Below are 15,680 nucleotides of genomic sequence, written 5' to 3'. Positions count from 1 at the left end.
AATGAATCTTCAATTTCAGTGATTTTAGAATTAATTTCCTTTGTATGTTTTGAAAACTGAAAGAGGAAGAAGCCAGCAGAGAATTTTCCTAACCATTTTTTCTATGTTCTCATTGCAGGCCAAGACTTTAAATGGCATTTGTGATAAAGCCATCCGATCAACTACAGACCCACTGATGAGCCAGTGTGCCTGTCTAGAGGAGGTCCATTTAACCAACATTAAACCTGGGGAAGGCCTGGTAAGAAGCAATGCTGGAGTGTCCTGATGTTCCCAGTATTTAATAGGTAGCCTTGTGAGCCAATGAAAGTGTGTATTTATAATAAGGTCTTTCAAAACCAGTAGTAACCTGTGGGGAAAAGAAAGAGGCACAAGAACCCTAAAGGTCAGTTCTCAGGTGGTATGCTGGAGTGGCTGCCAGGGGCAGATAGGCACATTAACAGGCTTGATCACAAATACAATTTCTGATTCTAAATTGTTGAAGGTTATTATTCTAATATTAGGTTATTTTTATTCTAATTGTTGAAGGTGTGTTAACCAGAATATTGGAGAACTGACAAGTGCTTGTGAAACTAGTAGTTTTATTTTTTCAGGTTACCATAAACACTTTTTTTCTAGCGGGGCTGGGAGAGGGAGAAGGCAATGAGAAATGATGTTTGTTTTGAAAGATGATTTTTTATGTGTGTTTACAGCAAGATAGAGATGAATGGGAGAATTTTGGAGGTTTGGTGTTGGCAGGAAAATGAGAATTTTTTAACTATTTGGTGGCCATGTCTTATTATGGACTCTTACTCATTCAATGGATTCTTCTTAGCTGAGTGCTGGTTATGAGAAACTTAATTTGACATCTTGGTGGGTTTTCTGTCTAGGGAACAGATGTGTTAGAATGAGTTGGAGAGAATTTAAATTGCTACGAGCATTTGTATTCACTTCTAGCTCTGAAGGCAGGAGTAATGAACATTTTTAGAGAAAGCTGCACAGTCTTACTAGTTTTACCTAGACCAGTGGATTTGACTGAGTCAGTCATGCATTTTTGAAATTATGGGAACCTCTTTGTTAATACACAAGCTACATTGAAGCAGAGTCAGTCTACCTTGGCCTAAGTAAGAAATAAGGAGGTGGGTGCAACCAACTGGATACTGACAGGAAAACAGGCAGGGAATTGGCTGGAGAGGAAGGGTCTAAGAGATCATCTAATTTTCCACCTATTTTTAAAGTAAGTGTGGTAACTTCAGGCAGTTAAGCTGCTTTCAGCTCCTGAGTAACATCCAGTTCTGCACTTCTCAGTGAGTGTTTCTAACAACAGATGTAGAAAGGAGTGTCTCTGCACATCCACAATGATGTGCTGAGATCCCACAGAAAAGTAGTCATGTATTTGTTCATAAATTATGAAATCAATGTGCTGGTCACCTCTTGTGGGAAATCTTTGTAATTATTAGTTGGTAGCCTGTTCATGGTTTTTAATTTGTTGCTCTTATAGTCAACACCCACTTCATCAGGTTTGTCCTTGTGTTCACACTCAGCATTAGCATACAGAGCCACAAATATTCTGCTGGAACTTTAGTGCTTATGTGAGCATTGTGGTTATGAGGCTGTCTGTGTATTGACTTACCAAGAGAAGCTGTAGAAGAACATGTCAGCGATTCTTGTAGCCTGCCTGTGTGAGTCTGCTCTGTTTGGAGAGAACTGGTGGCCACTGTAAGAACTGTAATTCTCTAAAGAAGGCTGGATAGTAAAGAAATAAAGTTCTGTTCAAGGACAAAGTCTGACAAGGCAGAAAAATCAGCGGTGTTTGGTATTACCAGCCAGAGAGTGTTTCTAAGTCTTATTCCATACACTAGGTGTTTTAAGTCATTATAAATATTACAATAAATTACACTAAAAGTGATCTGTGAGGAAGTTTAGAGTGTTGTAATATTAGACTATACACTTTTTTAGGGAGAATATACAAATTGTTAACTGGTTTTAACAATGTTTTAACACTGTTTTAATCAAATAAGTTATGTTGTTTGTTTTGCCTTTAAACTTGTTTTTCATTTTTTCCTTATATTTAGGGAATGTACATCAAATCAACTTACGATGGATTGCATGTAATTACTGGAACTACAGAAAATGTAAGTGAAGCAAATGTAGATTATCTCAGACAGCAGCTTTGATTGAGTTAGTTTGACTTACTACTTTTTGTTGTTTTAGACATGACTTGCATGGCATTACTGCTTGAAGTACTGCGTGATCCATCATTTGTTTATCCACAGTTTGTAAATATTTTGTGCCTGCATGTTTCACTGTTAGCCTGATTAAACCAGTTTCTGCAAGTACACAAATTAGTTCAAGTGCTTGGCATTAATTGCTGTAATAAGTTACTGTATCTGCTGTTCTGAGCTCTTATGGTATCTTGCTTAAAGTCTTGGATGTATTTGCTCTCCACTGGCAAAGGCAACCTCCCTTAATGGGAGCATTTAGGTGGTAGTGTGTTAAATTCAGTAATGAGTAATGAAATCAATGAGCTGTCCCATGACAAAATTACCTTGCCGAGTAAAACAACTATGAACAAGTAAGACTTTAAGAGTGGTCAGCTGGAAGGCATTAGTTGGCAAGAGAGGCAACTAGTTTTTTACTGCAGGTGGTTGCTTGTTTTATTTGTACACTGAGTTCTTTGCAGCTGAGAGTTTATTGAAGACTTCTGGGCAGCCCTTGAAGGAGTAGACCTCTAGCCAGCAGCTGAGGCTGGCAGGTGATGCTGTGGTGTTTTCAAACAGGCCACTACTGTCCAGGAGCAGTAACTGAAAGAAAAAAAGAGCAGAGAAACTTGGCTTTTGCAGCAATGCTTTTTTTTTTGTGACTAGGAAAGAACCAGTGGTTCTAATTGTTCCCCTGCCAGGTCCAAGGACCAAGCAGGAGAGTGTGGAAATCTGTGCTTGCAGAGTGTAAGCTTCTATAGCTTTGATACTGTTGTCCTGGCATAACTCTGTGTAGGATCTGCCACAGAGACCATGTCCACATCTGCAGCAATTTTAACACCTGATAAATGCAAAAGAATGTAATGTTGACTGCTGACAAGGTGCTTCTGCATGTAGGTCATATTTTGGGTCTGTATTCCTTCTTTAACTTTGAGTGTTGACCTAAGTGTTTGCTTTTTCTTATCAACACTGGTTCTTCCTTGAGGGAAATTCCTTCCTTTGGAGCAACGGATCTTGACAAGCGACTGAGAGATCTGCGAGCAACTGATGGCTTTATGGTTGTGTGATATCATTTAGATGACCCAGGCTGGATCTTAGCTCAATTTTCTTGCTAGATTTGGAGTGATAGTTTAGTAGTTATCCCCAGGAGCTGGTGTATGGGAATGCAATAGAATTGCATCCCTGAATTGACAGTACCGAACAATGGAAGAACTGGGCAAGTCCATTTGGTATGAGTCAGCCAAGAGGATCCCTGAGTTATGCCATCCTCTGTGAAACTTTGCACGTCGTGTCCGCCTCCAGCTACACTCTGCTCTTTCCTCTGCTCTCACGATGGGATCCCAGTGCTGTGACCTGTCACTTGCTGCAGGAGTTCTCTGTGCAAGGGTTCCCCACCCTCCCTCAGATGAGCTGTTGGTCACTCAAGGGACAGTTTGAAATGAGCTTTGTTTTTTGCAAACTTGACTCTGGCCCAGCATTTTTTCACAATCTTGGTTGACTCCTATATGCAGCTTTCCACGGAGGCATTTCCTCTCAGAGGAAGCAAGAAGACAATGAAGAAATGGGGTTACTCATGATAGCTGAAGCCTCCCACAAATTCCCCATGTTTTCTTCCTTTGTTGCGCTGTTTATTCTCACAGTTCTTTCTCATAACAAAGTTACATGAGGTCTAAAGGTGTGATGAGGTGGAGAAGGGAGTCCTTAATCCAAGTGCTTAGTTCTGGAGTCGCTAGGAAGAGCTGGCCTGCTGCCTGGTGGTTACTCATGGGGTGGAGGGAATGGGAGGAGTTGCTGTCCTGTGACCAGGGTGCAGCATGTACCAAGGTAGCATGTCTGTGTGCTTTGAGTGTTGTCAAGGCTGGTAGGAGTTGGTGTGTTATAGCAGTGAGAGTGTTTTTAATAACTGCAGCAAAGGCTGGTGCATTGCACCAGCTGTTGATAAATCTAAATATTGACATACTTATCTGTTTCTTGCTAACGGCTCCCCAGAGCTTAGGTTTTGTTCCAAGAAAATTGTATTTTAAAGTGTGTTATTATTAGATAGGTATTTGAAAAATACCTGTCTGTGCAAGTATTTTTTATCTGCTGACTTTGGCGATTCAGGCAGGCAGTTTCACATTAAAGTCAGGAGCTTTTATTTACATTGGAAAACAAAAAGGGCAAGTGCAAAAGATCTGTCTTGTGGATTGGAGGGGTTTTGATCCTCTGTTCTGTACATTCAAAGTCTTAAAGTATTTTTTAACATAAATACACATTTGTTTAAAAGCTGCTTAAGATAGTTGTTGTGTTAGGGCAGAAATCCTCCTCAGGATTTCCTTGCCTTTTCCATTACTGTCTAAAACCATAGTACAAACTGGAGAGAAAGGGAGAGTGGAGACTGTCCCATGACTTAAATACAATTTGGTCTTTAACAGATGGAAGCTATGCCTTGTCTCTTCCCATTTAGTTCCCCCAGTATAAAAATAAATAACTGAATTAATTCATTTACATTTCTCAAGTCATCGGCAGAGGTGAAAATTTGGTATAGTGAAGAGCATTGCTGATGCAACCTTTGACTTAGATTGGTGGGGGTTGTTATGGGACAGAGGGAGAACTGATGCAGCACATGACTTTTGTTTTCCTCTTTGTAGTCCCCTGCTGATCGCTCCCAGAAGATTCACGCTGGTGATGAAGTGATCCAGGTTAATCGGCAAACTGTGGTGAGTAACTTCCCTTATGCTTGCTCTGCACCACAGGGGTGCAGAATGGATGGGGTCAGGAGGCAGTTCTGATGTTTGAGGCTTTTTAGTGTTTTATTTTCAAGACAAATTTTATTCTTTGCAATATTTTGATAAATATACAGTATTTCTTGTTTAAATGCTTATGCATGATATTAAAATAGTTCATGTTGCATTTAAGACCTGTTTAAAATATCTTGTTACAATCCACTGAAATGCAGATAACGAGCTTTAAAATGCCCCCAAGTAATTTGCAAATGATTGTCCAGTCATTTTTATCTGGGAACCTGGAGGTAATGATTGCATTTTTCTTAGCATGTTAGCAATGCCTTTCAATGTGAGAAAGAAACATGACAAAAGTCGTTCACTGTGAATCCCTGTGTTAGTCAATTTGAGCACATCCATGTGTCCTTCTAGGACTGGAAGTGAGGTATAAAGAGCACTGCTTGGTATCTTAGTATCTAGTTTAGAGCTTAAGTAGAGAACTTGGAAAGAAAATTAAGAACCTTGCAAAAAAAGTGCTTTCCTTTTTTTTTTTTTAATTCTTAAGATGGCTTTTTTGGATCCTTTATCTCTTCTATATCATCCTTTATGTCAAAACAAGCTGTCTAACATTGAAGATTTGGGCTTTTCTTGTTTGTTTGCTTTCAGAAAAGAAGTGCTGAATAAAGGATGCCTTTCTTCTATTCCAGGTTGGATGGCAACTAAAAAATCTGGTGGCAAAGTTGCGAGAGAATCCTGCTGGAGTTAGGCTGCTGCTTAAGAAGCGTCCTACTGGCTCTTTCCATTTCACTCCTGCTCCACTGAAGAACCTGCGCTGGAAACCACCCTTGGTGCAGGTGAGAGCCTGCCATTTCCACTCTCATCTCAGGATGGGAATGCCTTGGTTGCAGCTGAAAAAAAAGAAAAATCCCAGAAATGCCTCAAAGTACTCATGTTTGAGTGTATGACAAGGCAGGTTAGGTGAAATGGCTGTCCTCCTATGGTTCCTAGATAAAAGGGAAAATGTTATTTTCTTTTTCTTTTGTTTTCTTTTTTCCTTGCTACCAGATAATGCCCTCTTGGTACTAGGTGTGCTGAATATTTTAATCATTCTGTGTGCCACTGGGAGAACTTATCTGAGGCAAAACTGCTGATATGTATGGAATTCATCAGCATGGAGCAATAAATAAATGCTTTCTCTGTTTATCACATTAATATGGTTTTGCTGAAATAGTTTAAGACTATTCCATATATTTGTCCTCTTTTTAGTCTAGTGAAGGGTGAGAGAGTGTTTTTTTTTTTCAAAAAATTATTTAAACTACTTGTTTAAATAAAATTTGGTTGTTGGGCAATTCACAGGTTGGGTACTGAGCAGACAGAGAAAGTGATGTTAGGAATTCTTAAATAACCATGTTGAGGAATGGCTTGTTGCATTAGGAAGCTTAGGGCTTAATGCTTGCAGGAGTGAGCAACCTAACTGAATTTAAACTACTTATATGAAATTAATAAAACCAGGGAGAGTTCCCCTCCTTCTCCTCCTGTTGTGGTACAGGTCTCCCTACAGCTGTGGGGATGATTTAAACCTGTGAAATGCTGGTGGCTGTCACAAGTCTCCATGAAGGCAGATTTCTCTCAAAATGGGTAGAAGATGTATACTTAACTACTTGTTCATCCTTCCTTTCAACAATGCACGTGTCCTGTTCTTGTGGCATTGTGCCTGGCATGTGCTACCAGTGTGAAGAGCTGAGGTGGGCTGGCTTACAGGCTGTGCCCAGCAGTGTTTCCTTAGGGGGAGGGAGTGATTGGAGAAGAAAGGTCTTTGAAACCTTTTCTCTCCTGTAGGCAGACAGGAACATGGCAAGATGCTGAGAATATATAGAAGTGAGGCACAGAGATGAGCAATGCCAAATCTATTTTTAATTTGTTTCCCTGGCCCTTATAGCCATTGATCCAATCTATGGTGAACTTTACTATATTCCTGTCTTGCCCCAGGCATTGGAGTGTGTTTAATAAAGGTACCGTATGCCAGCTTCCCAAAGCTTGTTAATCATAACTGTATGAAACATATTGCATTATTTTGATGCACCTAAATATAAAAGAGGTGGTTTTGTCTCAGTTGCTTTTTTTGTCTGTGGAATTTACATGAAAAATAGAACTGGAAAGAGCAAAATATTCTTGAGCAATGCATTACCCATGATAGGACTTCTGTGGGAGGCCCTGTAAAGCCAGCCAAGACTGGGGGTGGAGGAAAATGTGGACTCTATGAATTTTTGAAGTGTCCGTATATCACAGAGATAGTAGTTCACCAGGGGATGAAAATGGTGCTATTGATTATTAAATTATCTTTTTGTAAATGATAAATGAATGCTCAGATGTTTGACAGCTGATTAACATTTCAGACCAGTCCCTCACCAGCTTCAACTCAGTCACCAGAAAGCACCGTAGATACGTCACTGAAGAAGGAGAAGCCAGCCATTTTGGACCTGTACATCCCCCCTCCACCAGCTGTTCCATATTCTCCTCGGTATGCAAACAAACCTGCACCACTCAACAGAATCCTCCTTCACTGCACTTGTTCCTGAGCTGGCTTGCTGTTACAGCTCTGTGTGGATTAGCTTGAGGAAACTGCAAATCTCAAACTTCCTTCTAGCTGCCTAAATGAGTTGGATTGCTTGAACTTATGCTTAAATGTGTGTGCTACCAGGATTGTAGCAGATTTTATTACTGGAGGATTGTGTGCCCCAGAGAGCAGAGTTGTTCCCAGAACATCACACTAATGTCATCTCTGGTTTTGTTGTGGAGTTATGTTTCTGACACTGTTTAAATCCAACTGCACACAGCAAGAAGTAATTTTTATCCCTAACATTTTTTCACTGTTGGATTTTTTCTTTTTTAGCAAGTTGAGTAACTGTTGTGGGAGTTAGGATAGAAAAGAATGTCACGTTAAATGATGCCTATCAAGTTAAATTTTTAAACTTGCAAATTGTTTAAAACAAATATGTTCCCACTGAAGGGAAGGGAGAGACAATACATCAACTCTTCTTTTTTTATCCTGTGGTGTAAGCTATAAAAGTGCATACCTGTATACACAGTGGGAGGGGAGTCGTGTATATGGTAAGGCTGGCTGTTGTTTCTTCTCAAGTCCATGTTGACTCATGCCAGAACCCTGCCAGCTGATCTGGGAATGTGATGGAAAAAAGTGTTTCCAGGCAAGAAGTGAAAGGCAGGCATGCTTCCTGGCCTTCCCTGACATTTTAGGTTACGTGTAGGCAGCCCAGCACAGAAACTGTGACCTTTTGCTGCAGGCCTTGTGGCAGGGCGCTTGCCTCCTGCCGTGTAAGGGCTGATACAGAGACAGAGGTGCTATTACTGCCGTTTTTGGGGCAGGACCTGGGTGGGGGGCTTTGTGGGGGGGAGGGTTTGCTTAGATAGGGTCTCTTCACTAAAGTTAGACCCACCTTAACCTGCTCTTGCCTTGCTTTTATGGTTACTCATGCTCAGTTCTTATTAAAAAACTCTCAAATCTTTAAATCTTTTGGCACAATGACAAGCATATAGATTTAGCAGATGAATGCCTTAGTTGTTTGTTCAAATCATTAAGTATCTCAAGCACATTGGTGAATTATATCCATGTGCTCAATTTGTTTATCTCTCCTAAAGAGACACAAAATTATATCGAGCTCAAAATGCCTTTAGACCTGAATCCCTGGTGAAAAGGATGGAAATCACAGTACGAGATGTAAAACTTGTCCTGGATGATGGGTGGAAAGAGAAAGGCATCTTGACTTTGACTTTTAAAGAAAGCAAATGAGAGAAGCTATGGCAGGTAGGAAGAGGAGAAAGGATAATTCTTTTGCCTTCAGTTTGGTCACTTATTTTGACCTCTACATGTTTTGCTTTTCTCTTGAAATTGTGGTGCATTTGTGTGATGATTGCTTTTTTCTCCCCCCTCCCCCATCATCCTTTTACCTTCTTGGCATGAATCTCCTCTGCTCCATACTGCGAGTCAGAGGGCAGTGTTTGGTTTCCCTCCCCATGGCACAGTCTCCACATGGTGGTGGTGTAGGAGAGCTTTCCATGTACATACATTTCTGGTGTAACACTTGAGTGCAATTTTTGGTCTCTCCATCTCCATAAATAGCTCCTTCCTATTCAGTGAGCTTTAGCATTGTTCTTGCTGGAGAGCTGGACAAGTGGGATGTGCTGTTCAGGGACTGCTATGAACACGGGGGTATATGTGTACTTAGGTGGTCATCTACGCGTTTTTGTGCCTGACTTGGCTAATGGTTGCTTCAAGCAGTAAGATGGTAATATGTAGGAAGGGAAAAAACCTCCAGGCAAATCTTAACTTGAAGGATAGCTTCTCTTCCAAAAGTACTTGCAGAATTTAATCAAAATCATATATATATGTGTGTGTGTGTATATATATATATATATACACTGTGAATCTGTTACTGGAACTCTCAAGGAGGGAGAGAGAAGGTGGTAAATATTTAGTGACAGGTATTGGGCTCCCATAATGACTGAAAGGCAGAGACCCTCAGATGGAGGTAGTAGGTGTTACCATTACCCATACAGAGATGGATAAATTCATGTAGCACTCCTGAGTCACAAATATGTCCTTGAGCAGGCGGTGAATCAGGGGCTTTGATGCCCTCAGGACAGAAAGATCTCATTTATCAAAATCTTTTGCAGGAGTGGAGCCTCTAAATTTCTCAGTGTGTTAAATTATGGGCTTGTTAAGAGTGAATTAGCATGAGGAGGATAGCTTTCTTTTCTCCTTGTTAAATATAATGAAGTCTTCTATCACCTGACTTTCTTGGGGGTTTCTTCCAGCTTGTTTGCAGCACAATGCCAATTGTCACGAGCATGACTTGCTGCTAGAGGCATCTTTCAAACCTATGCATGTCTGTAGCTGTAAACTCTTTCAAGCCACTGATTGCAGTGACATGTCCTTTCAGAGATGAAAAGGGGAGCTTTGTGTATGGAGGAGGCAGCAAACGCAGTCAGCCACTACCGGGGTCCAAGGGCGCCGAGTCTCCCAACTCTTTTTTGGATCAGGAGAGCCGAAGGCGGAGGTTCACTATTGCTGATTCAGATCAGCTGCCTGGGTATCCCATGGAAGTAAACGTCCTACCACCCAAGATGAGAGAAAAAACACAGTCCTACGGTGAGTTCATTCCCCTCTTGTTGTCACTGTTGTGATCAGTCTGAAATGATTTGTCTTTGAAAACTGCTTGTTAGACTTGATTGATGTTAAGGCCATTTGTACAAATTGTGAATCTGAAATTCTACGTCTGAAATAATTTCTCTTAAACCCTGTTGTTTCTGTAATGAATGTCATTCAGCTGGGGTCTGCTGCTATAGAACACCATTTCCACATGTATTTTGGTTATAACATTATGTCCACTCCTGCTGTAAATGAGCAAGAGGATGGCTGTTTAATCTCAGCACACTGATTTCTTATATGTCACCAGTGGAATTACCTTCAGATATTATTTTTTCTGCAATTTGAACTCCTTATTGCTTATCTCTCCCTTTGTTTAACTGGGAAAAGCAAAAATTTAAAAATTGGTTTCCTCAACTTTATGTAACTCCTATGTTGTCTCTAGGAAAACCTCGTCCTTTGTCAATGCCTGCTGATGGATGCTGGATAGGAGCTGCAGAACCCTTCTCTAGGCCACGAGGATCAGGGAGAAAAGGCAAGGTTTTAGGTTTTATCCCTCACTCTCTTCCTCTCCAAAATTTTCTACGTAAAGTGTTTAAACTAGGAATGGAGGATTATAGTTTGCATATTGCTGAACTGATGCAAGGTGACCATTGTTGGGTTTAGCAGAAATGCCAGATGGTAACTGAAATTTCTGAAGCTATTCCGTGATGAGACTCAAATCTTCTGCCTTAGACGTATAGTGAGCATTAAAAGTTAGCTACAATGACTAGGGCGGATCTGTACTTATGATTTTTTAGCACAGGTTACCATTTTGCTCTTGCACACAGCCCTTTCCCTTTCCATTGCATTTAATATTGATCATGAAACTACTTTTGTGCTAAGTCTTTTTGTTTAGCTCACTGTGGAGGCTGTTGAAGAAGCAAGCTTGTTCACAAAATGTGAAATGTAGGGCCTTTTAACAGCTTTTACTGCTGTTAGAAAGGAATATATTCTGCAGGCATCACTGAATGGGAGAGACAGAAGCTCATAACATTTTGTGTTCAGTTGGATGGCTTTTTTACTTCCTACACAGTCCTCTTCCACCCTCTTTTGCATCTGAAAGACTTTTAGTCCTGTTAGAGTGGGAAAGAGGGATGACTAGTTTATTCTTGGAATCAGTTATGAAAACTAATGTCTAATTCTAGGTAAAATGAAAGCTAGATTTTGTTATTTTCATGTAAAAGCAGAAGTTGATAAGGAGAAGCATCAACCTGGAGGGATACTAACAGAGCGATCACCAGGTGGCAGGGCTGTTTTTTTTGTGTATGATTTTACCTTTGGTTTTGTGTTGCCTTTTTTTAATGCTTGAAATGTACCTAAGTGATATAGGCTTGTCTTTAAGCTGTATTGGATCAGAACCAAAGGCCTGCCTAGTCCATCAGATTTCTTTAGCAGCAGCTGCCTTGGTCAGGTGTCTGGGAAAGAGTTAAAACAGAGAGCATCATGAATCACTGGTCAAAACAAGGGAGGGAAGTTCTTACATCTTCACCTGCAAAATTAATTTCTCTTGTCCAAAGTAATATTAGTAGCTTTGAAATTACTCATGAGTTATACTGAGAAGTTTATGCATTCAACTCTGGTCTCTTCAGCATTTTGAGTAACACATTAGAAGAAATTTGTTACATGTCACCTATGATAATGATTTGCATGAAGGTAGTCTGTATCATCATTTTTGGTGTGTCTGAATCTGGAATATAACAGTCAAATGTTATCTCCTCTGAGTATGGATTTATTTAATTATTGTGTTACTTAAAAAACATTAAAGATGCAAAAAGCTGTGAATTTATTGATAGTTGCTGATATCCAGGTGTTGTATGAATAAAACCTCAGATTTAGATATTTGACGTGTAACCAGAATACTTTTATAAAAATAGAAAATGTCAGTGGAGGGTTTTGAAGTCAGAAATAACTGGTTTTCCCCCTCCTGTTTGTACAGGTGAAGATGTCCTCTGCAGGTACTTCAGCAATGAAAGGATACCCCCAATCATTGAGGAAAGCCCCTCCACGCAGCACCCGCTCTGCAGGCCAGTGTCTGACAAGCAGTTAGTGAGGGGAACGGATTATATTCGAGGCAGCAGGTGTTTTATGAATACAGACCTCCACAACAGTGCAACAATTCCTTTTCAAGAGGAAGGTGCTAAAAAATCGTCGGTTACATCATCCACAAAATCCTCCTCAGCAGAGCCCTCGCTGCTGGTCAATTGGTTCACGAGACTGAAATTGTTGACTCACTGACTTGTCCCCAGCGCTGTTACCAAGTGCCTTTGCTCTTCGGTCAGACTTCTCTACTTTGCAGCTTAACTGACACACAGAGACTAATGCAGTATTCTTTTCCTGGAGAATCTCAAACTTTAGCCTTTTTGTTTGTCATTTTTGATGGATCAGAGTGTTTCATAGCGCAAGGAGGGAAGAAAGATCAAGTTCCTCTTCCTGGCCAAAAACTAAAGGCGATTATTCCCATGGAAACGAGTAAAATTTCAGTGAGGTAGAGGCCACACGAAAATGGAAAATGCCTAGTGACTCAGAGGAAAACATTGCATTACTGTGAAGTCCAGTGGCACTTTAGTTGTCTGAATGCTCAGAGGCTGGTGCAACTGGCAGGGTGTCAAGAATATGAAGAGCTCACAGAAGTTGTCACTCTCCTGACTGGGAAAATAAGCAGGGAAACAGCAGTTTCATGCAACTCCGTGATGCTGTTTCGAGTACTGCATGAGATCAACCTTGGGAGGAAGAAGTAGTGGTGTTACCGTTCTTTCTCTGATATCCAGAGTTCCTATGAAGTCTTAGGAAGAGAGTTCTCTTATTCAGAGATTTTAGGAAGTTGGACTAATTTAATTATAAATCAATCCAAGCTTATATATATAATCTATTTTATTTGAAATCACAGTACAAATAAGGAGCACTGAACAACTGCAGTGCTCATCTGTAAGGGTATATGGTTTGCTACAACAAGGCAAGGAAATGCATCTGTAGAGGTGGTGAAAGAATATATATTTTTTCCTTAATTGTTCAAGAATGACTTGCTGTTAACCAAAGTAACCTTTAAAGACAGTCCTGTTGGACTTATGAGAACTTTTACAGTGGTTCAGTTTTTGAATGATGTGTTATTTTTATGAAAAATATGTGCTATCACACACTACAATTGTAAGACATCTTGCTATTTTCTATATAGCTCTAATTTTTACCCCTCCAGAAGTTTAAAGTAGCGTTGGGTATTTTGGGAGGAAAATAAAACTTGTTCAACAAAAGAGGAGGATATTAAAGAGGTATTGTTTAAGAAGGAATGTACATAAGATTGTTAGTATGCAAACAGTTGTGTTTAAAGTTATTTAAATGTTAAATATAGTTGTATATATTTTTACATTTAAACAGATAGAGTTTGTACCTTCCTGTATTGAAGTATTGGGCACAGCTTAGTCAAATGAAAAGAAAATAAGATTTTGTATTACCTTCTAATTATAAGACTAACTATTTTTGTAGATGAGACATTGCTGACAGCCTCTTCTCCTTTGGTCTTGCTGAAAAGAAGGATTTGTATTTAATGAGTGGTGGTGAAAGAGGGAAGTTAAATGCTAGTTTGCACTTAGGAATGGGGCAGGAATCACATGTGATAACAGGATGTTAAAAACACACTGTAATTCTGTCTATGAAGATATCACCATGCTGCTGGAATGAGCTGATGAAGTTGTGCTACAGCCCTGCAGAGAGACAGGGTGTTTCATTCACTTCTCAGTTAATTATGTTTGTGACTCATTGATGACTGGGGAGGCTGGTTTTGGACCTTTCTGATCAAAGCAGATATGTCTGTCTTCTACCACTCTCCTCCACTCCCCGAGATGGCAGTCTGTACTAGACGTGAGCTGCTCCTGTGCAGCTGAACCCTGCCACAGTTTGGTCCTGCCTCCAAGAAAAGGGCTGAGACTGCCATGTTATAGGCTCTGTGCTGTAGTATAGTCCAGCCTCAAGAAGGCTGAACTGTTCTAAAACTGTTGTCCAAACAAGACTTTTAAAATGGAAATTCTGCCTTTTTTCAATGTCGTGTTTACTTTAAAAATGAAAGGGGGCCATCATGCTTAACCTCTTATTGTGTATAGTGAATATAGAGGGTGCTCTGCAGTTTAGGGGTAAAAAAGAGTCCCACAGATCTAGGCATAAATCACAGCTGATGTCCTTCTGGCTTAACCTGCAAAAAATTCCACTATTATGCAAAAACTTGGCTCATCTCTTGACATTGAAGGTACGTGTATCTATCTGTTCAACAACTGTATCTAGGCTGACTTCCCTAATGAGTACCATGTACGTTTCCAGATATCCTGCCATGGTACAGTACTCCACAACACTCTGAATACACTGTCATGGTGGGAAAACAATGCAGTTAATTGGAAAATATCATAAACCCCACAAAAATGGAAAATAATATTTAGCACTGTTGCATATGTGTATAGTGGGGATCATGCACTTTTGAAATATTGAGCGGGCTTCTGTTGAAGTCTGTAGAATACGTGAAAGCCAATACCTTTGGTTTCTCTTACATAACCATTGCAAAAAAAAAAAGTCCTATTTTGAATGGTAATGTGTGAGAGGAAATAAGACACAAAAATGAACACTAACAGCTTGTAGAGACAGAGTGCAGGGCAATTCTCCAAGCCATGTGTTTCCTGTAGTATAATGGACAATTACATTAATCAGTGTTTGAATTCTGGATGACCAACAGAGGGTGAACACAGTACTGAGAATATTATACTAATTTTGTGCTAATCAATGAGCCAATAACTTTTCCTTCCTCATAAGCAGGGATTGTTTTACAAGCAAAATGCACCATAGTCTTTGCGCTTGTTGAACAGAAAGGAGAGTGAGTAAAAATCCAAAACTTAACCAAACCAGGAAACAGATGGTAAAGACTAGTTTCAGAGTTGGAAGAATAAAGAATTTTCTTCTTGCATAAATGTTTCTTTAGTCCAAATCTTGCATCCTGTTTCATTACACTGCCACCAGGCAGTCTTTACAAACTGCTCTGTATCTGCAATCACATCCTGAACAGACCAAGTTAAACCCCTCATCAGGCTTGAACTTAGATCTTGATGAATTCAGCTCAAACCCTTTTTTTGCAGGTTTTACTTCCCTAGGAACTTTCAATTCATCATTCAATTTTTGGAATAAGTTACACATGATCCGAGCAGAAAGGCTTTCGTGCTTGTGCATTCCCAGATATGCCTTTGCCAGCAGGATTGAGGAGTGAGTGTGAATGTTGGCTTCTGCTTGTGTTTTCTGCACTAAAATATTCATTCCCCAGTTTCCACTATACATCCTAGTGCACCATCTCAAATCATGAGATAGAAATGCTCATGGGCAATTGGAAAGAAGTGTTGTGTCCTTTGTCCTGCTGTGCAACTGTGGCTTCTTTCTTCGCTGTAGCCCGAGCTTTGCACATGCTGTGGTTATGGAGCACGTGCTCTCTGTGGCCGTCACATAGGAATGCTTTTGTCTCCTTGCAGGCTGTAAGGTTTTTATAATGGACAAGAGCTCTTGAGGAAGCCACTGACTTAACTCAGTGTATCCTGTGATTCACTTAAAATATAGAAAGAGCACTCCAAA

The 15,680-nt window shown here is 40.1% G+C and overlaps 1 protein-coding gene across 1 annotated transcript in view; it reads left to right on the top strand.

Moving 5' to 3' along the window:
* The window catches only part of CNKSR3 (CNKSR family member 3), a 55,921-nt gene extending 40,562 nt beyond the window's left edge, over positions 1-15,359 (top strand). The window contains exons 6-13 of the mRNA XM_041423853.1: positions 119-238; positions 2,052-2,111; positions 4,808-4,876; positions 5,587-5,733; positions 7,276-7,400; positions 9,838-10,046; positions 10,489-10,578; positions 12,022-15,359. Of these exons, the coding sequence (XP_041279787.1) occupies positions 119-238; positions 2,052-2,111; positions 4,808-4,876; positions 5,587-5,733; positions 7,276-7,400; positions 9,838-10,046; positions 10,489-10,578; positions 12,022-12,320 (1,119 nt within the window). The 3' untranslated portion in view covers positions 12,321-15,359. The remainder of the gene's footprint in view (positions 1-118; positions 239-2,051; positions 2,112-4,807; positions 4,877-5,586; positions 5,734-7,275; positions 7,401-9,837; positions 10,047-10,488; positions 10,579-12,021) is intronic.
* The last annotated feature ends 321 nt before the right edge of the window (positions 15,360-15,680 follow it).

The sequence above is a fragment of the Onychostruthus taczanowskii genome, unplaced genomic scaffold, assembly GCF_017590055.1.
Source record: "Onychostruthus taczanowskii isolate IOZ18803 unplaced genomic scaffold, ASM1759005v1 scaffold8, whole genome shotgun sequence".
NCBI lineage: Eukaryota > Metazoa > Chordata > Aves > Passeriformes > Passeridae > Onychostruthus > Onychostruthus taczanowskii.
Note: the sequence above shows the minus strand (reverse complement) of the source record. Positions and strands in the feature narration are given on the sequence as shown.